Below are 23,044 nucleotides of genomic sequence, written 5' to 3' on the forward strand. Positions count from 1 at the left end.
AGCGAACTTAACGGAAAGAAGAGAAAGGGAGCAGCAGGCCACGGGTTCAAAGGGAGAGTTCATTAATGAGTAAGCACTAAGTTGAGGTCCCACTGAGGAGCAATAGGCTGAATGGACAGGTATTTACATACAAAGCCCTTCCAGAACCGTACAGAGTCAAAGGGTGGGTAAAAACCAAATGTCCCTCCACCAAAGGGTGGAAAGTGTTAATAGCCACTGTGTGCACCCTGATGGAGTTGAGAGTGAGTCCCGACAGCAGAAGCACAGGTGAGCGAAGGCTGAGACATACGTGCACGCTGCCATGTAGCCGAGGAGGGAAAGACAAGTTCTGGCTGAGACCAAGGAGTTGGATATCACTGAAACAATCAGGTCCAGTAGGCTCTGGAATCTGTCTTTCAGCAGATAAGTATGTGCAGAGGTCACATCAATGCATGCTCCAATGAACTCTAGGGACTGTGTGGGGTGCAAAGTCAATTTTTCAATATTCACACTCACCCCTAGGGAGGAGAGGAGTAGAAGGACCTGGGAAGTTGATTCCCAAGCTTCTTTTGGGACTGCACCACCAGCAGCCAGTCATCTAGGTAAGGGAAGACAAGGACTCCTTGCTATCGGACGTGAGCCTCTACCATGGAAAAATCTTTTCTGAAGACTCATGGAACAGTGATAAGTCCAAATGGGAGGACCCACTGGAAGTGCTGACCCCACAGTAAACCTTAGGAACGGTCTGTGGGTTGAATGGATGTTCATAAAGAAGCAGGGATCTTGCATATTAAGTGCCGTAAACCACATGCCTTTTTCTAGTGAGGGAATGATGGCTGCAAGTGTGACCATGCGGAAATTTGGCTTGTGAATGGAAACGTTGAGGTGTCAAAGATCCAAGATTGGTCTCCATCCCCCTTTCTTCTTGGGCACCAGGAAATATTTGGAATAAAACCCTGTGCCCTGAAAGGCTGTAGGCACTGGTTCCACTGCTCCTCTCTGCAGGAGGGAGTCCACCTCTAAAGTAAGAATACGGTCACAAGAGTGATCCCCGAAATGGGACCAGGCGGGGCATGTGGCAGAGGTAGCATCATAAACTCATATAGCTGTTTTGAATTACCTCCAGGACCAGGTTCTCCACTGTTATCGCACTCCATGCTGGTAGAAAAAGTTTGAGACGGCCCCCAGAGTGGGTGTTTGGCATGAGTGTTGGGGTTCAAAGTGGTTGACAGTTCTCTAGCTGCACTTAGAAATATTGCTTATGTGAAGACAGGGGGTGCTGCGCTGAGGACTGCACCAGCAGACCAGATCTGTTGACCTTCGAGTATTTCTGTTGAGGTTCATAGGCTCGCTGGTGGTAGAACTGGAGAATTCTATAGTGCTGTATAGGTGGTGCGCGATAAAACTTTTATTTTGGTGCTGGCATATATATGCCTAGGGACTGCAGGATGGCTCTAGAGTTTTTCAGTGCATGCAAGGAATCATCTGTTTTCTAACTGAAGAGGTGTGATTCATAAAAGGGAGGTCCTCAGTTGTGCTCTGTATTCTCTAGGAAAGCCTGAGGAATGTAACCAGGATTCCCTCCTCATGATGATCCAGTTGTTTTTTCTGGAAAGTTTGGAAAGTGCGTCACCAAGGACGAGAAAACAGCAGGAGCTCTGACTCAGACCATGTGGCGGTGAGAAGCAATTGAAGACGCAGTCGGTCCACCCTGCCCTTGACTGCCTTGGGCAAAACCATGAGGCCATACAAGGGTGCATGCACGGACCAACGACACTACTGTTTTGGAAAGCTCTGGCTCTAGACGCATGGCGCATAACCCTCAGTGGACTATAAAAGAGACCATCACTTGAAGAACTTCTGATTCAATTATATTAGCAAATAAGTCTTCGTACTCAAGAGGAAGAAATTTAACCATTCTGTCTTTGAGTTCAACGCTAATCTAGATATGTAATTAAAATGCTTTCCTGTCAGTAGAGGAAAACAGAGTACCTGCAGTTATTTCACAATATCCTCCACTTACAAGGAACTTTCCATTTCAGAATCACCAGTAACAACTAGAATGACCCAACCAGGATGTTCTTTCATAAGTGAATTTTCTCCAACTCAGATTTGACACTCTAAAACTTGAGAGAAGGGGACTGAATTGTTGTAGGAGAACTCAGGAAGTAAGAGTTTGACAACTAAAATACAACAGTATTATTTTTGGCTATGTATTCATCCTAGCAAGTAAACCTTAAAGAAATTGTTAGGGTGGACTGTTATTCTTCTCACTCTACTACTTTGCATTACTGCCCTAGATATTTTTCTGTAATGCGAAACACTTAAAAACAACACTATCGAAAAGGAACAACTGTTCAAAAACTTAAAACAGGAAAAAATGATGAAGCATGTACTGATTTTGGGGAGTCAAAACCAAGATCGCTGCTCAGTCCCTTCTCCCCTTTACCTAACTGCTATAGAATCATAGAATATCAGGGTTGGAAGGGTCCTCAGGAGGTTATCTAGTCCAACCTTCTGCTCAAAGCAGGACCGATCCCCAACTAATTCATCCCAGCCAGAGCTTTGTCAAGCCTGAACTTAAAAACTTCTAAGGAAGGAGATTCCACCACCTCCCTAGGCAACGCATTCCAGTGTTTCACCACCTTCCTAGTGAAAAAGTTTTTCCTAATATCCAACCTAAATCTCCCCCACTGCAACTTGAGACCATTACTCCTTGTCCTGTCATCTGCTACCACTGAGAATAGTCTAAATCCATCCTCTTTGGAACCACCTTTCAGGTAGTTGAAAGCAGCTATCAAATCCCCCCCTCATTCTTCTCTTCTGTAGACTAAACAATCCCAGTTCCTTCAGCCTCTCCTCATAAGTCATGTGTTCCAGACCCCTAATCATTTTTGCTGCCCTCCGCTGGACTCTCTCCAATTTTTCCACATCCTTCTTGTAGTGTGGGGCCCAAAACTGGACACAGTACTCCAGATGAGGCCTCACCAATGTCAAATAGAGAGGAACAATCACGTCCCTCGATCTGCTCGCTGTGCCCCTACTTATACATCCCAAAATGCCATTGGCCTTCTTGGCAACAAGGGCACACTGTTGACTCATATCCAGCTTCTTGTCCACTGTAATCCCTAGGTCCTTTTCTGCAGAACTGCTGCCTAGCCATTCGGTCCCTAGTCTGTAGCGGTGCATTGGATTCTTCTGTCCTAAGTGCAGGACTCTGCACTTGTCCTTGTTGAATCTCATCAGATTTATTTTGGCCCAAACCTCCAATTTGTCTAGGTCCCTCTGTATCCTATCCCTACGCTCCAGCGTATCTACCACTCCTCCCAGTTTAGCGTCATCTGCAAACTTGCTGAGGGTGCAATCCACACCACCCTCCAGATCATTAATGAAGATATTGAACAAAACCGGCCCAAGGACCGATCCTTAGGGCACTCCGCTTGATACTGGCTGCCAACTAGACATGCAGCCATTGATCACTACCCGTTCAGCCTGACAATCTAGCCAACTTTCTACCCACCTTATAGTGCATTCATCCAGCCCATACTACTTTAACTTGCTGACAAGAATACTGTGGGAGACAGTGTCAAAAACTTTGCTGAAGTCAAGGAACAACATGTCCACTGCTTTCCCTTCATCCACAGAACCAGTTATCTCGTCACAGAAGGCAATTAGATAAGTCAGGCATGACTTGCCCTTGGTGAATCCATGCTGACTGTTCCTGATCACGTTCCTCTCATCTAAGTGCTTCAGAATTGATTCCTTGAGGACCTGCTCCATGATTTTTCCAGGGACTGAGGTGAGGCTGACTGGCCTGTAGTTCCCAGGATCCCCCTTCTTCCCTTTTTTTAAGATGGGCACTACATTAGCCTTTTTCCAGTCGTCCGGGACTTCCCCGGATCGCCATGAGTTTTCAAAGATAATGGACAATGGCTCCGCAATCACATCCGCCAACTCCTTTAGCACTCTCTGATGCAACGCATCCAGCTCCATGGACTTGTGCACGTCCAGATTTTCTAAATAGTCCCGAACCACTTCTTTCTCCACAGAGGGCTGGTCACCTTCTCCCCATGCTGTGCTGCCCAGTGCAGTAGTCTGGGAGCTGACCTTGCAGAATCCCTATTTATGGCCTATCATCCTCCCACCTAACCCCAACAAATCTTTAAGTCACTCCAATGCTCATTCCTTCTAGCAAAAAAATAAAAAGAGAGTCTAGGCTACTCTCCATAAGGCTTCCCCTCCTGGACCCTAAGACTTTGCCTACTACATATTGCCTTTTGAACTCCAATACAGGAACTCCCTTCTGGATCAAATTTCCAGCTACAGCAGTCACCTGATTTCCTACAAGTACATGCAAACACATCTACCTTTCCCCCCAAAAGATCACTTTCTCTTCCCCATACTCACCCTCAAAAATCCTAGAACACCCATGCCTACACTTCTCAATTCATGAATCTCACTGGTGGAAACAGAAGCCAGTCATCCTAAATTTATCTTGTGTGCCCCAAATTACTTTTAAAAATATGCAACTCTCATTAACTTCAAATAGACCTACTTCACAATGATTCTATAATGTATTACTCTTCAAATTCTTTGTCCCTTTGGGGCCATCTAAAATAAAACTTGACTGGATGCAAATAATCCAACACTTACCTGTGCAGTTTCTGTCATTTTCTTTTCAAAGTCAGATTTAGCTGCAGCATACTTTTCTACGTACAGTTTATAGGTATCTGTAGCTTTCTTTGATTTTATTGCTGCCTGTAAAGAACAGATGACACAAAAACTATTAGAATACAATTATATTTTTCAATAAATTTATTCCAACCTAAGGCAATTTATATTTATCATTACTGAAAAGATGAAGATGGGGATGATTTATACCAAAATGTCCAACAGGGCAGGAGGCAGAAAACAGTAAAATGTGTTTTATTAAAATTCCACAGAATGGTAATTTAAGCACTTATAAGAAATGATCGTATTTTTATTCAAACCCCATACTGTACATGAAATACATAATTGGAAGTGCCAGATTTCAGGGTGCACCTGATCTTGGGGAAATGTCATAAAAGGTAAAGATAACTACAAGTCTTATACGAAAAGCAGATAACTAGAAAATGGTGAGTAGCAGTGCCAGGAGGGAGAAAAAGCAGCACAATACATGTTTCTGGTTACCGATTATTCTGGGGAAGGAACAAGAAAGAGGAAAGAAAGTACATACTATAGGCCTTTTTAGATTCCCCTATTGGAACTAGCTATTCCATACATTGTTTGTTGAAGTATTTTAAGAATCTTGTACATTGCTAAGGAGTAACTGATTAGCTCATTTTAGAAATCACAAATAAATGTTTAACTGAAGAATAAGGAAAAGGTGGAGGAAAAAATGCAGGTTCAGAAAACAGAGCAAATAAGATGCAAGAGTTTCAAAGCATAGAATCATAGAATATCAGGGTTGGAAGGAACCTCAGGAGGTCATCTAGTCCAACCCCCTACTCAAAGCAGGACCAACCCCCAACTAAATCATCCCAGCCAGAGCTTTGTCAAGCCTGACCTTAAAAATCTCTAAGGAAGAAGATTCCACCACCTCCCTAGGTAACACATTCCAGTGCTTCACCACCCTCCTGGTGAAAAAGTTTTTCCTAATATCCAACCTAAACCTCCCCCACTGCAACTTGAGACCACTGCTCCTTGTTCTGTCATCTGCTACCCCTGAGAAAAGTCTAGATCTATCCTCTTTGGAACCACCTTTCAGGTAGTTGAAAGCAGCTATCAAATCCCCCCCTCATTCTTCTCTTTCTCAGACTAAATAATCCCAGTTCCCTCAGCCTCTCCTCATAAATCATGTGCTCCAGACCCCTAATCATTTTTGTTGCCCTCCGCTGGACTCTAATTTTTCCACATGCTCCTTGCAGTGTGGGGCCCAAAACTGGACACAGTACTCCAGATGAGGCCTCACCAATGTCAAATAGAGGGGAATGACCACGTCCCTCAATCTGCTGGCAATGCTCCTACTTATACAGCCCAAAATTGGCCTTCTTGGCAACAAGGGCACACTGTTGACTCATATCCAGCTTCTTGTCCACTGTAACCCCTAGGTCCTTTTCTGCAGAATGCTGCCTAGCCACTCGGTCCCTAGTCTTTAGCAGTGTATGGGATTCTTCCACCCTAAGTGCAGGACTCTGCACTTGTCCTTGTTGAACCTCATCAGATTTGTTTTGGCCCAATCCTCCAATTTGTCTAGGTCCCTCTGTATCCTATCCCTATGCTTCAGCGTATCTACCACTCCTCCCAGTTTAGTGTCATCTGCAAACTTGCTGAGGCTGCAGTCCACGCCATCCTCCAGATCATTAATGAAGATATTGAACAAAACCGGCCCAAGGACCAACCCTTGGGGCACTCCGCTTGATACCGGCTACCAACTAGACATGGAGCCATTGATCGCTACCTGTTGAGCCCAATGATCTAGCCAGCTTTCTATCCACCTTATAATGCATTCATCCAGCCCATACTTCTTTAACTTGCTGGCAAGAATACTGTGGGAGACCATATCAAAAGCTTTGCTAAAGTCAAGGAATAATACATCCACTGCTTTCCTTTCATCCACAGAGCCAGTTATCGCATCATAGAAGGCAGTTAGGTTAGTCAGGCGTGACTTGCCCTTGGCGAATCCATGGTGACTGTTCCTGATCACTTTCCTCTCCTCAAAGTGCTTCAGAATTGATTCCTTGAGGACCTACTCCAGGATTTTTCCAGGGACTGAGGTGAGGCTGACTTTCTGGGTCCTTCTCCTTCCCTTTTTTAAAGATAGGCACTACATTAGCCTTTTTCCAGTCATCCGGGACATTTTTTAAAAACTGTTGGAAGACTCAAGAGGCAAACAAATGGAACGATCTAGTTTTCAAAAAGTGAAAGAAGAAACGGGAAAAATAAAGAAAATAGAAAGTCCAGAAAAGGAATTCAAACTTGTGCTGGATTCTGTGTCATTGGAAATTTTAAAATCAAGATTGGATGTTTGTCTAAAAAAAAGATGCTCTAGTTCAGGGATGGGCAAACATTTTGGCCCAAGGGCCACATCTGGGTGGGGAAATTGTATGCAGGGCCGTGAATGTAGGGCTGAGGTAGGGATGCGGGGTGTGTGTGTGGGGGGGAAGGGGTGCAGGAAGGGGGTCAGGGCAGGGCGTTGGGGAGCGTGCCTTAGCCCCACTGAGCCATGGGGCTCACAATCCCATGGGCCGAACTGAAAGCCCTGATGGGCTGGATCCGGCCTGCGGGCCGTAGTTTGTCCTCCCCGCTCTAGTTCAAACAGGCATTAATTCAGGGAAGTCCTGTGGCCTGTGTTATACAGGAGGCCAGACTAGATGATCAAAATGGCCCATTCTGAACCCCAAATCTAAGATAATTTCATTATTTGAAACCACAAGATTTTTTTTTCCTTTTTGTAGGTATTACTAACCTTAAAATATATATTGGTATGGCAGTGCCTCTGTATTAAGTTGGGTTCAGTTTTTCATGCAAAGTAGGGATTTGACCTTTTTAGTACAAAGAACCCTGTCTCAAAATTTACAGCAGATAATCTGTAAGGGAAGACTGAATTTTCTGAAGGCTTTGTACTTTTACCAATTTTAATTTAGAATTAGTGAAAAACAGAACTTAATGTTTTTTCTTGAGTGCCTCAGCTTTTTTGCAGCCTTTTGTTAAAAAACAGGTGAATTCTCCTTAAACTTTCTGTATATTTAGAACTCAAAAAACTAGTGCAGAATCCTTAATTACAACCCACCATGTTTAGACATACAAAGTTAATTACTGTTGTGTATTTGTTCTTATAATTACAATTGGCTCTTCACAAAATAACCACTACTCCCCACAACTCTCAATCAGACTGAAGCGACCCACTGAAATTAATCATGTTCTCTGCAAAGATGGCAACTGTCATAAATATAAAGGGAAGGGTAAACACCATTAAATCCCTCCTGGACAGAGGAAAAACCCTTTCACCTGTAAAGGGTTAAGAAGCTAGGATAACCTCGCTGGCACCTGACCAAAATGACCAATGAGGAGACAAGCTACTTTCAAAGCTGGAGGGGGGAGAAACAAAGGTTCTCTCTGTCTGTGTGTTGCTTTTGCTGGGACCAGAGCAGGAATGCAGGTCAGAACTCCTGTAAAGGGCTAATAAGCAATCTAGTTAGATCTGCGTTAGATTCTGTTTTGTTTAAATGGCTGATAAAATAAGTTGTGCTGAATGGAATGTATATTCCTGTTTTTCTGTCTTTTTGTATCTTAAGGTTTTGCCTAGAGGAATTCTCTATGTTTTGAATTGGATTACCCTGTAAGGTATTTACCATCCTGATTTTACAGAGGTGATTCTTTTACTTTTTCTTCAATTAAAATTCTTCTTTTAAGAACCTGATTGATTTTTCATTGTTCTTAAGATCCAAGGGTTTGGGTCTGTGTTCACCTATGCAAATTGGTGAGGGTTTTTATCAAGTCTTCCCTAGGAAAGGGGGTGTAGGGTTTGGGAGGATTGGGGGGGGAAAGACGTTTCCAAGCGGGCTCTTTCCCTGTTATATATTTGTTAGATGCTTGGTGGTGGGAGCAGTAAAGTCCAAGGGCAAAATGTAAAATAGTTTGTCCCTTGCAGAGTTTTTAACCTCAGCTGGTAAAAATAAGCTTAAGGGGTTTTTCATGCAGGTCCCCACATCTGTACCTTAGAGTTCAGAGTGGGGAAGGAACCTTGACAGCAACTATTTCACTAAAGGCTTGAAATATGAAATAACACTATCGCTGTAAAAAATGGCCATCACCTGTCATCATAAGAACATACAAATGGCCCTATGGGTCAGAGCAAAGGTCCACCTAGCCCAGTATCCTGTCTTTCGACAGTGGCCAGTACCAGGTGCCCCAGAGGGAATAAAAAGAACAGGCAATCATTAAGTGATCCATCCCCTGTCGCTCATTCCCAGGTTCTGGCGAACAGAGGCTAGGGACACTATTCCTGCCCATCCTGGCTAACAGCCATTGATGGATCTATCCTCCATGAATTTATCTAGTTCTTTTTTGACCCTGTTATGGTCTTGGCCTTCACAACATCCTCTGGCAAGGAGTTCCACAGGTTGACTGTGCGTTGTGTGAAGAAATACTTTCTTTTATTTGTTTGCTGCCTATTAATTTCATTTGGTGGCCCCTAGTTCTTGTGTTACGAGAAATAATAAACAACACTTCCTTAACTACTTTCTCTACACCAGTCATGATTTTATACACATCAATCATATCTCCCCTTAGCCATCTCTTTTCCAAGCTGAAAAGTCCCAGTCTTATTAATCTCTTCTCATACGGAAGACGTTCCATACCCCTGATTTTTGTTGCCCTTTTCTGAACCTTTTCCAATTCCAAGATAACTTTTTTGAGATGAGCTGACCACATCTGCACACAGTATTCAAGATGTGGGAGTACCATGGATTTATATAGAGGCAACATGATATTTTCTGTCCTATTATCTATCCCTTTCTTAATTATTCCTAGCTTTCTGCTTGCTTTTTTGACTGCTGCTGCACATCGAGTGGATGTTTTCAGAGAACTATCCTCAATGACTGCAAGATCTTTTTCTTGAGTGGTAACAGCTAATTTAGACCCCATCATTTCATATGTATAGTTGGGATTTTGCTTTCCAATCTGCATTACTTTGCATTTAACAACATTAAATTTCATCTGCCATTTTGTCGCCCAGTCACCCAGTTTTGAGAGATCCTTTTGTAGCTCTCCGCGGTCTGCCTGGGTCTTAACTATCTTTAGTAATTTTGTATCTGCAAATTTTGCCACCTCACTGTTTACCCCCTTTTCCAGATCATTTATGAATATGTTGAATAGGACTGGTCCCAGAATAGACCCCTGGGGACACCACTATTTACCTACCTCCATTCTGAAAACTGACCATTTATACCTACCCTTTGTTTCCTATCTTTTAACCAATTACCAATTCATGAGAGCACCTTCCCTCTTATCCTGTGGCACCTTACTTTGCTTAAGAGCCTTTGGTGAGGGACCTTGTCAAAGGCTTTCTGAAAATCTAAGTACACTATATCAATTGGATCGCCCTTGTTCACATGCTTGTTGACCCCCTCAAAGAATTCTAGTAGATTGGTGAGGCATGAGCTCCCTTTACTAAAATCATGTTGACTCTTCCTCAACAAATTATGTTCATCTATGTGTCTGACAATATTGTTCTTTATTATATTTTCAACAAGTTTGCTGTGTACTGAAGTCAGGCTTAGAGGCCTGTAATAGCTGGGATCAGCTCTGGAGCCCATTTTAAAAATTGGTGTCACATTAGCTATCCTCCAGTCATCTGGTACAGAAGTTGATCTAAATGATAGGTTACAGACTACAGTTAGTAGTTCTTCAATTTCACATTTGAGTTCCTTCAGAACTCTTGAGTGAACACTATCTGGTCCTGGTTACTTATTGCTGTTTAATTTATAAATTTGTTCCAAAACCACCTCTAATGATACCTCAATCTGGGACAGTTCCTCAGATCTGTCAACTAAAAAGAATGGCTCAGGTTTGGGAATCTCCCTCACATCCTCAGCTGTGAAGACCAATGCAAAGAATTCATTTAGTTTCTCTGCAATGGCCTTATCAGCCTTGAGTGCTCCTTTAGCACCTCGATCATCCAGTGGCCCTACTGGTTGTTTAGCAGGCTTCCTGCTTCTGAAATACTTTAAAAAAAAAACCCTGCGATTATTTTTTGGGTTTTTGGCTAACTGTTCCTCAAATTATTTTTTGGCCTTCCTAATTGTTTTTTTACACTTCATTTGCCAGTGTTTATGCTCCTTTCTATTTGCCTCACTAGGATTTAACTTCCACTTTTTAAAGGATGCCTTTTTGCCTCTCACTGCTTCTTTTACTTTCTTGTTTAGCCACAGTGGCTCTTTTTTGGTTCTCTTATTAGGTTTTTTAATTTGGGGTATACATTTAAGTTGAGCCTCTATTATGGTGTTTAAAAAAAGTTTCCACGCAGCTTGCAGAGATTTCACTTTTGGCATTGTACCCTTTAATATCTGTTTAACTAACCTCTTCATTTTTGTGTAGTTCCCCCTTTTTGAAATTAAATGTTTCAGTATTGGGCTGCTGTGGTGTTTTTCCTGCCACGAGGATATTAAATTTAATTATATTATGGTCACAATTACCAAGTGGTCCAGCTTTATTCACCTCTTGGACCAGATCCTGTGTTCCACTTAGGACTAAATAAAGAATTGCCTCTCCTCTGGTGAGTTTCAAGACCAGCTGCTCCAAGAAGCAGTCATATAAGGTGTCAAGAAAAAAATGGTTACTTACCTTCTCGTAACTGTTGTTCTTCGAGATGTGTTGTTCACGTCCATTCCACATTAGGTGTGCGCGCATCGCATGCAAGAGCATTGGAAACTTTTCCCCTTAGTGGCTCCCATCGGGGCTCTGAGTGGCACCACTGCGCCATGCATATATACCCCGCCGCCCGACCCCCTCCGGCTCCTTCTTGCCGGCGACTCCGACAGAGGGGTAGGAGGGTGGGTAGTGGAATGGACGTGAACAACACATCTCGAAGAACAGCAGTTACGAGAAGGTAAGTAACCGCTTTTTCTTCTTTGAGTGCTTGTTCAAGTCCATTCCACATTAGGTGAATCACAAGCTTACCTCTGGAGGAGAGTAGGAGTCACAGAACAACCGATTGGAAGACCGCTCTGCCAACTGCTGCATCCTCTCTGGCCTGCTGGTTGACCGCGTAGTGGGATGTGAAGGTGTGCACCGAGGACCAGGTAGCTGCTCTGCAGATCTCCTGGATCGGGACCTGTGCCAGGAAAGCCGTGGAAGTCGCTTGCGCCCTGGTTGAGTGGGCCGTGACCGCCGGGGCCGGAACACCTGTGAGCTCATAGCACGCCTGGATGCAGCTTGTAATCCAAGACGAGATTTGCTGCGCCGACACCAGGAGGCCTTTCATCCTCTCGGCTACAGCCACGAACAGCTGCACAGATTTACGAAAGGGCTTGGTCCGCTCCAAACAGAACGCCAGCGCTCGACGGACATCCAGGGTGTGTAGGCTGCGGTGACTCGGGTCTGTATGGGGTTTTGGAAAAAACACCAGCAGACAAATGTCCTGGCCCAAATGGAATTGCGAGACCACCTTAGGGAGGAACTTTGGGTGTGGTTGGAGCTGCACCTTACCCTTTTGAAACACTGTATATGGCGGCTCAGAAGCGAGAGCCCTCAGCTCACCCTCACCCTTCTAGCCAAGGTAATGGCCACCAGAAATGCCACCTTCCAGAAAAGGTGGAGGAGGGAGCTGGTAGCAAGGGGCTCAAACGAGGGTCCCATGAGCTTAGAGAGGACCAAGTTAAGGTTCCAAGGAGGGACTGGGGGGCGTGAGTACAGAAACATTCTCTCCAATCCTTTAAGGAACCTTCCCACCACTGGGTGGAAAAACACCGAGCCCCCCCCCACCCCGAATGGAAGGCGGAGATGGCCGCCAGGTGCACTCTGACTGAGGATGGGGCCAGCCCCAACTGCTTGAGGTGCAGGAGGTACTCGAGGATGGCTTGCACTGGGGCCTGGCACGGCCGCACTTGTCGGTTCTCACAACAACACGAGAACCTTTTCCACTTGGCCCTGGTAGAGGGCTTCCTACTGCCAAGCAGAATCTGCTGCACAGGAAGGGAGCACTGGCTCTCCAAGGTGTTTAGCCACAGAGCTTCCATGCCATCAGGTGTAGTGATTGCAGGTCGGGATGGAGAAGCTGCCCGCCGTCCTGCATGATGAGGTCCCGGTGTCAGGGAAGGACTACCAGGGCCTCCACCGACAGCTCTAGGAGCGTTGTGTACCAGTGCTGGCGGGGCCACGCCGGGGCGATGAGGACCACCGCCTCCCTGTCCCTGCGTACCTTGAGCAGGACCTTGTGTACCAACGGGAGCAGGGGAAAGGCATACATGAAGTCCCCTTCCCATGGGATCGCAAACGCGTCGGGGACTGAGCCGGGGCTGAGGCCCTGGAATGAGCAGAACCACAGGCACTGGGTGTTGGCCCTGGTGGCACACGTCTACCCGGGGAAACCCCCACCTGCGGAAGAGCGAAAGCACGACGTCCACTCTGAGCATCCACTCGTGCATGCAATACGACCTGCTGAGGTAGTCCGCCAGCTTGTTTCACACCTCCACGAGATATGACGCCTCAAGGTGAATGGCGTGGGCTATACAGAAGTCCCAGAGGAGGAGAGCCTCGTGACAGAGCGACGAGGAAAGAGCCCCGCCCTGCTTGTTTATATAAAACATGGTAGTAGTGTTGTCTGTCAGAACTGTCATGCTGGGACCACTCAGAATGGCTGGAAAGGTCTGGCAGGCTAGACGAACCGCCCTGAACTCCTTCACATTGATATGGAGTGACACCTCTGCTCCAGACCACAAGCCCTGAGTCCTGAGGTCCCCCAGGTGAGCCTCCCATCCGTGGTCTGACACGTCCTTCACCAGCATCAGGTCTGGTTGTGGGGCGGCAAAGGGGATGCCTACACAAACCACAGGCTGGGACTGCCACCACAGCAGGGAATCCAGCATGTCCCTTGGAGCTGTCACTACCAAGTCCAGGGGATCCCTGCCTGGGTGGTACACCTGAGCGAGCCAAGCCTGCAGAGTCCTGAGTCTCAGACTGGCATGCCTGACCACATGCGTGCATGCTGCCATGTGGCCCAGCAGCCACAGGCAGCACCTGGCCATTGGAAACTGGCGTAGGGAGGCCACCGCTTGCTGGATAGCCCGGAATCGGAATTCTGGAAGGCTTGCCCTGGCCTGCACCGCGTCCAAGACTGCCCCTATGAATTCCACTCTCTGCGTGGGCACGAGCGTGGACTTGGGGACGTTGACCAGGAGCCCAAGCTTGTGGAACAATCTCAGGGCCACCTCCACCTGGCCCCACACTTCCGCTTCAGATCAACCCGCCAGGAGCCAGTCGTCGAGGTACGGGTAAATCCGGATCCTCTGCCTCTGTAAGAAGGCCGTCACCACTGCCATGCATTTTATGAACACCCATGGGGTCGCGGCTAGACCGAACGGGAGAACTACAAACTGGTAATGTTCTTGGCCCATGGTGAAGCGCAGGAACCGCCAATATGCTGGGTGGATGGCGATATGAAAGTATGCATCCTTCATGTCGAGGGCAGCATACTAGCCTCCTGGATCCAGGGAAGGGACGATGGTGCCCAGACAGACCATGCAGAACTGGGCCTTGACCAGGAACTTGTTGAGCCCGCGCAGGTCTAAAATGGGACGAAGGCCCCCTTTAGCCTTGGGGATGAGGAAGTACCGGGAGTAGAAACCTTTCCCACTTAGGCAGTGCAGCACTGCCTTTACTGCCCCCGCCTCTAGCAGAGAGCGAACCTCCTGCTCTAGCAGATGCTCGTGAGAGTGGTCCCTGAAGAGGAATGGGAAAGGGGGTGGGAGGGAGGGAAGGAAGAGAATTGCAGCGAGTACCTGTTCCATACTGTGTGTAAGACCCAACGGTCTGATGTAATGCTGGACCACGCACGGGAGAAACGGGCCAGGTGGTTCAGGAAACAAGAGGACGGATCTGGTGACCAGTCTGGCACGCTGTCCTCGAGCGCACCTTCAAAAGCCTGGCTTAGTGCCTGGATGGGATTTGTGCTGACCTTGGTTCTGAACTGGCGCATCATTGTTGTGATTATTGCGTCGTCGCCTGTTATCCCTGCCTCGCCTACAGTAAGGCTCATGCCTATGATGAGGCTGGTACTGGTGCTGAGGGGGAGGCTGCGGCTTAAAGGGCTTCCTCTGCATCACCGGGGTATGCATAACCAGCGACTTAACTGTAGCCCTCGAGTCCCTGAGGCTATGCAGCCTCGCGTCTGTCTGGCCCAAAAAGAGTCCGGACCCTTCAAAGGGGAGGTCCTGAAGCATACTCTGGACCTAATGCGGCAGGCCCGACTCCTGCAGCCATGCCGAGCGCCTCATGACCACCCCCGACGTGATTGTTCTGGCCGCCGTGTCTGCTGAATCCAGGGAGGCCTGGAGAGAGGTCTTAAGCTACTGCCTTGCCCTCAACCACCAGGGCCGTAAACTGTTGGGAACCTTGCGGGAGGTTGTCCTTAAAACTTCCCCCCCGCCACCCAGGAGTTAAAATTATGCCTGTTGAGGATGGCCTGATGGTTAGTAATCCTCAACTGAACGCCCCCTGACGAGTACACCTTTCTGCCAAAAAGGTCCAGGCATTTTGCCTCCTTGGTCTTAGGTGCCGGGGCCTGTTGTCCATGGCACTCCCTTTCGCTCACCACCAAGACCACCAGGGACCATGGACTTGGGTGGCAGAACGAGAATTCGTAGCCCTTTGATGGGGCAAAGTACTTGCGTTCCACACCTTTAGCCGTTGGAGTGCCGGAGGCCGGGGTCTGCCATATAGTCTTATAATTCGATTGAATGTTCTTAATTAGCGGGAGCGCTATTCTAGATGGACCTTCAGGACTCAAAATGTCCACCATGGGGTCCTCCTGCTCAACCATCTCCTCGGCCTGCAACCCCAAGTTCTGGGCGACCCTACGCAGTAGCTCCTGGTGGACTCTGTGGTCTATGAGTGGAAGGCTGGACACCGCTGTTCCTGCCACTGCCTCATCCGGGGATGGCGAGGAGGTTAGCAGCTGCTCAACCCCGTCTAGCTGGTCCTCCTACTCCCCTTCTCCCATGGGAGGGGCCTCGGGCTCAGGCTGAGGCGGGAGACCTTGGGGCGGCACTAGACTCGGTGCTGGTCTCTTTGGTTTATCCTCGGGGGATGCTGGAGGCCTGGATACTGTAGCTTCCAGCGCCGTCGGGCGTTAGTGTGGGGACCAGGACCACTGCACCGGGTAGCTCGCCGTGGACAGGGCCCTTTGGCACTGTTGATAGGGCCAAGGAGTCCAGAAGGGCCAATGACCTGGCAGCCCCCATTGCGGTGCCACCTCGTCTGAGGGTCCTTGCTGTCCAGAGCACGGTGCGAGTAACTGTAATGGCCGGAGTCGGCGCCGGACTGTGGCGACGCCGACTGCGAAGGCCACAGCGGTGCCGAAGATCTGTGCTGGCGGGAGGTCAACGAGTGGTCCTAACAGAACGGGAGCGAGACCGGTACCAATATCCCTGGGACCGGGATCTGGACCAGGACCGACGTTCTTGGGACCGGGATCGGCATCTGCGGGAGTCCTCCGGCGAGGGCCGTCTCAACTCCTCCCGGTGCTGGTCTATAGTTGGTGCTGGAGAGCGTCATGCCTCTTCCGTTACTTCCTCGCGCCGACTCAGTCCCAGTACCACAACTTCCTTCTGAGCCGTGGGTAACCGGGAGTCCACAGATGCAGAGCTCGACCAGGACCAACTCCGGGACCAATCTCGGGACGGTGTCCTCGAACAGCACACCATTGCCGGCTTACCCCTCGACGGCACCCATGGCATGGGTGCCGGAGGATTCTCCCTGTATGGGAGGGGGATCGTCGCCGACAGCTCAGTGAGGTTCTTTGCAGCCTCAAAGGTGCCAGGCATGGAGGGCTGATCCATTAAGTCCTTGAGCCCATCGTCCGCACTGAGCTCACTTGGGCCTGGGCTCGGTGGGACTTGTGGTGCTGAAGCCACTGGTGCCAGCGCCGGTACAGCAGCCTTCCCACTCTTATCGGTGCTCGGGGCCTTGGAAGGCGCCGACCTCCTATGTGGGGAACGTCCACGCCTTCCTTTTGGCTGTGCTGTGGACCGCACCGGGGAGGACGAGCGGTGCTGGGGCCCAGTCTGGCGCTCTGGAGCCAACAGCTTTCAGTGTTTAGCCGGTGCCGGGTCTCCTGACGGCTCCAGGACACTACGCACCAAGGAAGCCGGAGCCGATGTTGGGAGCTCCGGGCCGGTGGCTGCAATGCGGCTTCCCCCAACAACTGCTTCCAAAGAAAGTTTCTTTCTTTCTTTGTTCTTGGCTTGAACGCCTTGCAAATCTTACACTGCTCAGTTTGATGTTCTTCCCCCAAACACGAGCCGTGGGGGTCACTAACTGGCATAGGCTTGCGGCACGTGTGGACGTGCAGCATGGCCCGGGGCGGGTGCTGGAAGCCTCCAAGCACCTAATCACTTAAGTGTCCACAACAAAAGGTATGCTAACTAACTGATAACAGCTATCTATGAGAAAGGCTAAAGGACTGCTCTCACACGAGAGAGAGGTTGTTCCAACGCCACCACAGACGGTAAGAAGGAACTGGAGGGGGTCGGGGGGCAGGGGGATATATGCATGGCACACTGGCGCCACTCAGGGGGTCCCGCCAGCCTGACGGCAGCCGCTAAGGGAAAAAGTTTCCGACGCTCGTGCACACCTAATGTGGAATGGAAGTGAACAAGCACTCAAAGAAGAATTTTATCTCTGCATCCTGTCCTGAGGGGACATGTACCCAGTCAATATGGGAATAACTGAAATCCCCCATTATTATTAAGTTTTTTATTTCAATAGCCTCTCTAATCTCCCTGAGCATTTCACAGTCACGATCACCATCCTGGTCAGGTGGTCAAGAATATATCCCTACTGCTATATTCTTATTATTAGAGCATGGAATTTCTATCCATTGAGATTCTATGGTACAGTTTGATTCATTTACGATTTTTACTTCATTTGATTCTATGCTTTCTTTCACATATAATGCCATTCCCCCACCAGCATGACCCGTTCTGTCCTTCTGATATATTTTGTACCCTGGTATTACTATGTCCTATTTGGTTAGCCTCATTCCACCAAGTTTCTGTGATGACTATTATATCAATAAAAAGAAAAGGAGTACTTGTGGCACCTTAGAGACTAACCAATTTATTTGAGCGTAAGCTTTCGTGAGCTACAGCTCACTTCATCGGATGCAGTGAGCTGAAGATCATGAAAGCTTACGCTCAAATAAATTGGTTAGTCTCTAAGGTGCCACAAGTACTCCTTTTCTTTTTGCGAATACAGACTAACACGGCTGCTACTCTGAAACCTATTATATCAATATCCTCATTTAATACGAGGCACTCTAGTTCACTCATTTGATGTTTTAGACTTCTAGCATTGGTATATAAGCACTTTAAAAACTTGTCTCCTTTTAGCTGTCTGCCATTACACAATGTAATTGAATGGGACTCTTATTTGACTCTTTCTGATCAGTTCCTGCCTGTATTTTATCATTTTCCATCCTTTCAGCCTCATTAGGACACAAAGATTCTCTATCATTACCAAAAGAATTAAAGCCAGAATGTCCTCAAGAAAAAGATGGTTACATTCTGTGTGCTGATTCGAAAACAAGACTGAAAACTGAGGAGGACAGTCTACCGTAAACCCCAGTTCAGTCAGGGGAAGTAGCAGCCAGGGCTCCAAAGGAAAAGAAATGAAGTGTATGCCTACACAGCAATCAATCAATAAAGCAAGCAAGCAAGCCATGGCTGCAAGTCTCAGTGCACCAGTCAACTGACTCAGGTGCGTGTTGCACATCTAAAAATCGCCGTGTACACATTTTGGCTCAGCCTGAGCCCAGGCTCTGAAACCTGGTAACAGGACAGGGTCTCACAGCCCAGGCTCCAGCCCTAGCCCAATCATCTTCACAGTCATTTTTAGTACTGCAGCACGAGCCCAAGCTCTGGCTCGGAGACTCGTTATGTGGGCCTTTTTTTTGCTGTGCAGATGTACCCTAAGGGTACTGGGGCTTTCCAGCTTTGCCAAAGCTCTGTGGTACAGACAGAAATTTCTCCACTCTGAGGAATCATGGCTGGCAGAAATGGCACTCAACACGCTCTCCTACACATCAAGAAAACAGACACGACTGTACTGGAATTAAAGAGGGTAGAAATGGGATGTACCAGCCCCGCCTATGGTTGCCAGTTTTGGTTGAATGTATTCCTAGAGGTTTCATCACATGACAATCTTTAATTCAAGATTAATCTTTAATTCCTGAAACTCCAGGACAATCCTGGATGGGTGGCAACCCCAGCCCTAGCCCCTTCCCACTCCTGACACACAATTAATCCCTTGACCCATGTTTCATTAATCCCTGCCTTAGTATCTCCACAAGCCATTGGCAAAGAGAGGAAGGGGACATTCCTGCCCTCCACTTCCCAAATACCCTTCTGTACCTGCAGTATTAAAAACTCACAATATTCCATAAACAAACACTTGATTTAAAAAAAATTAAGGTTAAGTGTGAAATCTCCCCAATGCAAATCCTTAAAAAGCAAGGAAATGTCAAGTTAGAAGACTTTTAAACTAAGACTTATTTTATTAAATTTAAAAAACGAATTAAACTTGAAACAGCAGATAATACATTAACAGTCTAAATACTGCAGCTATGGTTTATAATACAGATGAAAATCAAGGTTCTTTATCCCATAACTATGTATGAACTAAGCACAGGAAGAGCAATTTGTGCTTTGAAGAGGGAAAACTTAACTACTTTGTGAAACTTACTGAGGAAAATTACTGAACAAATGAATAGCAAATAATCAAACATCTTTAGAGTTCTAAAAGCAGGATGTTTGCATGTGTGTACAAACACACTTACTCAGCAATTGTTGGGATTCCATTTGGTAAATTTACTGTAACTAAAAACTTGGCTGTCGGTCAAAAAAATATCGTAAAGTCATTACAAATGAAGAAGTTCAGGAAGTTTGTGCTAACATAACAGGGAGCAAGATGAAACCATAACAGAAGCTAGTACTAAGATTTTAGTGTCAGATAGTTGCTTAAGGTTACCCGATTTTGTAATAAGATTTTTCAAATACTTTCCTTTCAGATGCCTCAGTACAATATCTGTTCAATGTTTGATTGTACAATGAACTTTTAGTAGATACCCACTATTGCACCACAGAGGAGCACATTACTTGTCTTCTGATAACAACTGTTTCCCTATGTTTGTGATATAAAAGATATATTCTGTCCTGTTAAGGTGGTCAGAGACCACTCTATCCAGAGTTGACTGGTACAACCTTTGGTAACATGTCTCTGAAGTGTTTTGAGTGCGTACTCTTAAGTAAAATGGAATCAAAGAGAACATAATAAAGGCAGAGTTGGTAGCTCCTAATGGGAGCACTGTTTCATGCAGCTGTGTATTTAGCCAATGCCTGAACAGTCACTAGTGTTTAGTGAACATTTGGAGAGTGTGCCAAATGACGACCTTTGCTTGAATCATCCACCCATACAACTTTCTCAACTCACAAACTAGACATTACACAGCTTGAGTGTTCTGAGTCTAAGTGTACAAGACATTTCCACAGACATGTAACCCTCCTGGACACTAGATCTTATCTATTCTGCTATAATATACCTTGAAACCTTTAAGTCCTTTCATCGAGCCTTTGATGAGTGCATCAACTAAATTTGCCCTCCTGCAGAGTTCCAGTCTACCTAGGTAAACTATGGTTTTTCCCTCCTAGGTTCCTGGGCTGCGGCAGAAGCTAGGAAAGGAGATGTCCTGGTTCAAGTGAAAAGACTAGGACAAGCTCAAAGGACAATTTTGTCATCAGTGAAAATCTAAGGTGAGAGGACAGCAAAGGGATAGTCAGCAAGAAAACCACATTGAAGGTGAGAAAATTCTAGTTCAATAAGTGGAGGGCCTCAAATAGTCAAACAATGATTCACATAATCACTGTAGAACGAGGTTAACACTCCAGAGTTAAAAACAGGGGATCTGAATGGAGGCAGCAAAATATCACAACTTTCAAGAAACAAAACAGGTGAAAGGATCTCACTGTCCCCCAATCCAATCACTTTTTTAGGATGCTAAATCACAACATTTGGGCTTCTTTAGAGCTGGGAGCTAGTCCCTTGTAAATGTATCATAGTCCATCTAGCAGAGATCATTTGGCCTGCACAAGGCAAGAGAAAACTGCCTGCACCAAATGGTAGGCAAAGGAGGTACTCTTTTTGCATGAATAAAATACCATCAAGGCTACCCTGTCCGAGATACTCCTAAAGGAGTTATGGTGTCTTGCCACAGACCAGGGCCAAAAGATTTTGGGTTTCTAGATCCAGATGCTGGTGTCTGCCAAAAAAGTGGTGGGACAGAAGAAGAGGGACCTTGTTCCCTTGGGACAGGATTAAGAGATCCATGTATCAAAAACTGCTTGATCATTTTGGAGCAACAAGAATTAGTCTGGGAATTGCAGACTACCTCTTGATTGTCCAGAGGAAAAGATAGAAGGGAAAGATGGAAGGGAAGACATAAACTAAGGAAAACTCCATGGAATGGCAAATCCATCCTTTGAAAAGTCAGTAGATTTCTCCTTCCTCTGCAGCAGACACAATCAACCGGCACTCTTATTTTGTTTTTTTTTAAATTGAGATCAGATCCATGCCCAGGTTTCTCCTCCTTTCAACATCAGCGACCCCAGAGCCAGGAGCACTTCTGATCTACTGAACGAGTCCACTGTGTAGTTAAGTGGGTGGGTGGTGGAGATATTTTACCGAAAGGAGGCTCACCTCAGCCCATGAGAACATGAAAGTGGACCTTCCTCAACAAGTTTAGGGCATATCTACACTGCAATGAAAAGCCTGCAGCACCAAGTGTCAGACCACAGGTCAATTCACTCTGGCTTGTGGGGCTTGGGCTGCAGGTCTCAAAATGCCAGTGAAGACGTTCCTGCTCTGGATGGACCCTGGGCTCTGAAACCCAGCAAGGGGAGGAGGGCCTTGGAGCCTGGGATCTAGCCCAAACGGAAACATCTATATTGTTATTTTTAGTCCCAAAGCCTGAGCCAATTGACCTGGGTTCTGAGATTCAGTGCTGCAGGGTTTTTTTTGCAATATAGATACAACTTATGTCTCCAGTTGCCACCTTGGCATTACTGCTGTGTTGTGAAATTCTGAGTATGTGTCTTCCTTTGATTAAGTCCTGAAACATTAACAGGCCTAGCATGACTGCCACAATTCAAAAGTGATGATACAAAGCTTTGTCTTCCTTTGAACCAACTGAGAGCACAAATAGGCTCTCCACCCTGTCAGACTTCACATTTGTGGTAAACTGGATTCTACTTTGGGTCCTAGAAGAGGGAAATTTATCCTCAGTATGCACTGTTCTCCAGAGACGAGGTTATCCAATGTCATCTACTATTCAATTTCTCACTAGCTGGAAAGGTAAACCAGTACCTTTCTTTGTTTCAAATATCTAGGATTCATAGTAGACTAATAACTACATAACAGAACTTAAACAGTTTAATACCTCTTCAAGCCATTTCAGTATAAATGGTATCTTTGGCCAGGCCAGTTTTTTCCAAACTGGAACAGAATTAAAAATCTACCCTTTTATCCTCATTTCATTCTCACAGAAAAAAATTAAATTGTTAAAGAAAAACAGGAAAATTGCTTAGGAGGTCATTAGTATCTTAGACAATGAAGCTAAAAGAAAAATGAATGAATGTTTTCTATCAGTAACTTTCTGATTGTATCCAGGCATTAGGATAATAGTAAATAACTACTTATATCAGACTAACGCAAAAAGTGTATTTAACTAAGCAAATAGAAGCACAATCTCAACTCATGTATTTTAAAATAAGGAAATTTGGTATTTACATATTTGACTGCACTCAATTTAATAAAAGGATGTAGTAGGTGCTGAAAAGATTATATCCAATTTCAGTAAATACCAACAAAAAACCCCCCTCAAAACTGCATGATGTGTTTAAACTACAAACATAGTTTGCACAACATTTAACAGTGAAGAATTCAATTAATCAAGAGACAAGGCATTGAGAAAATACTGGTTACTAACAGCCACTCACTGTTTCACATGAAACAGGAAAGATTACACTTATCTATTGCAATTTTTGATGTTGAATATTTCTCTTGAAGTAATAATAATGAGCCAGCTCACAAAATGCATCATAAATTACTAAACAATTTGACAAAACACTGCATTTAAATAAGACTTTGCAAAATTACCTTGTCAATTTCTCTTTGTGTTGCTCCTTCCTTTTTCGAACGTTCTTGTTCCACACACTTAGTATTATAGTTCTCTTTTGATTTCTGTAGGGCCTGAATGATACTTTGAATGTTTTGCACTGCTTCCAAAGTTCCTGAAACTTCTTCTTTAGTC

At 46.0% G+C, this 23,044-nt stretch overlaps 1 protein-coding gene across 5 annotated transcripts in view; it reads right to left on the minus strand.

Annotated features, from left to right (window-relative positions):
- FCHO2 (FCH and mu domain containing endocytic adaptor 2) overlaps positions 1–23,044 on the minus strand; it is a 217,092-nt gene that overhangs the window by 159,419 nt on the left and 34,629 nt on the right. For all 5 annotated transcript variants that reach the window (XM_073344290.1, XM_073344292.1, XM_073344294.1 and 2 more), the window contains 2 exons: positions 22,891–23,043; positions 4,633–4,737 (listed from right to left, as the gene is read on the minus strand). In XM_073344290.1, the coding sequence (XP_073200391.1) occupies positions 4,633–4,737; positions 22,891–23,043 (258 nt within the window). The remainder of the gene's footprint in view (positions 1–4,632; positions 4,738–22,890; position 23,044) is intronic.

Source organism: Lepidochelys kempii, chromosome 5 (assembly GCF_965140265.1).
Source record: "Lepidochelys kempii isolate rLepKem1 chromosome 5, rLepKem1.hap2, whole genome shotgun sequence".
Taxonomy (NCBI): Eukaryota; Metazoa; Chordata; order Testudines; family Cheloniidae; genus Lepidochelys; species Lepidochelys kempii.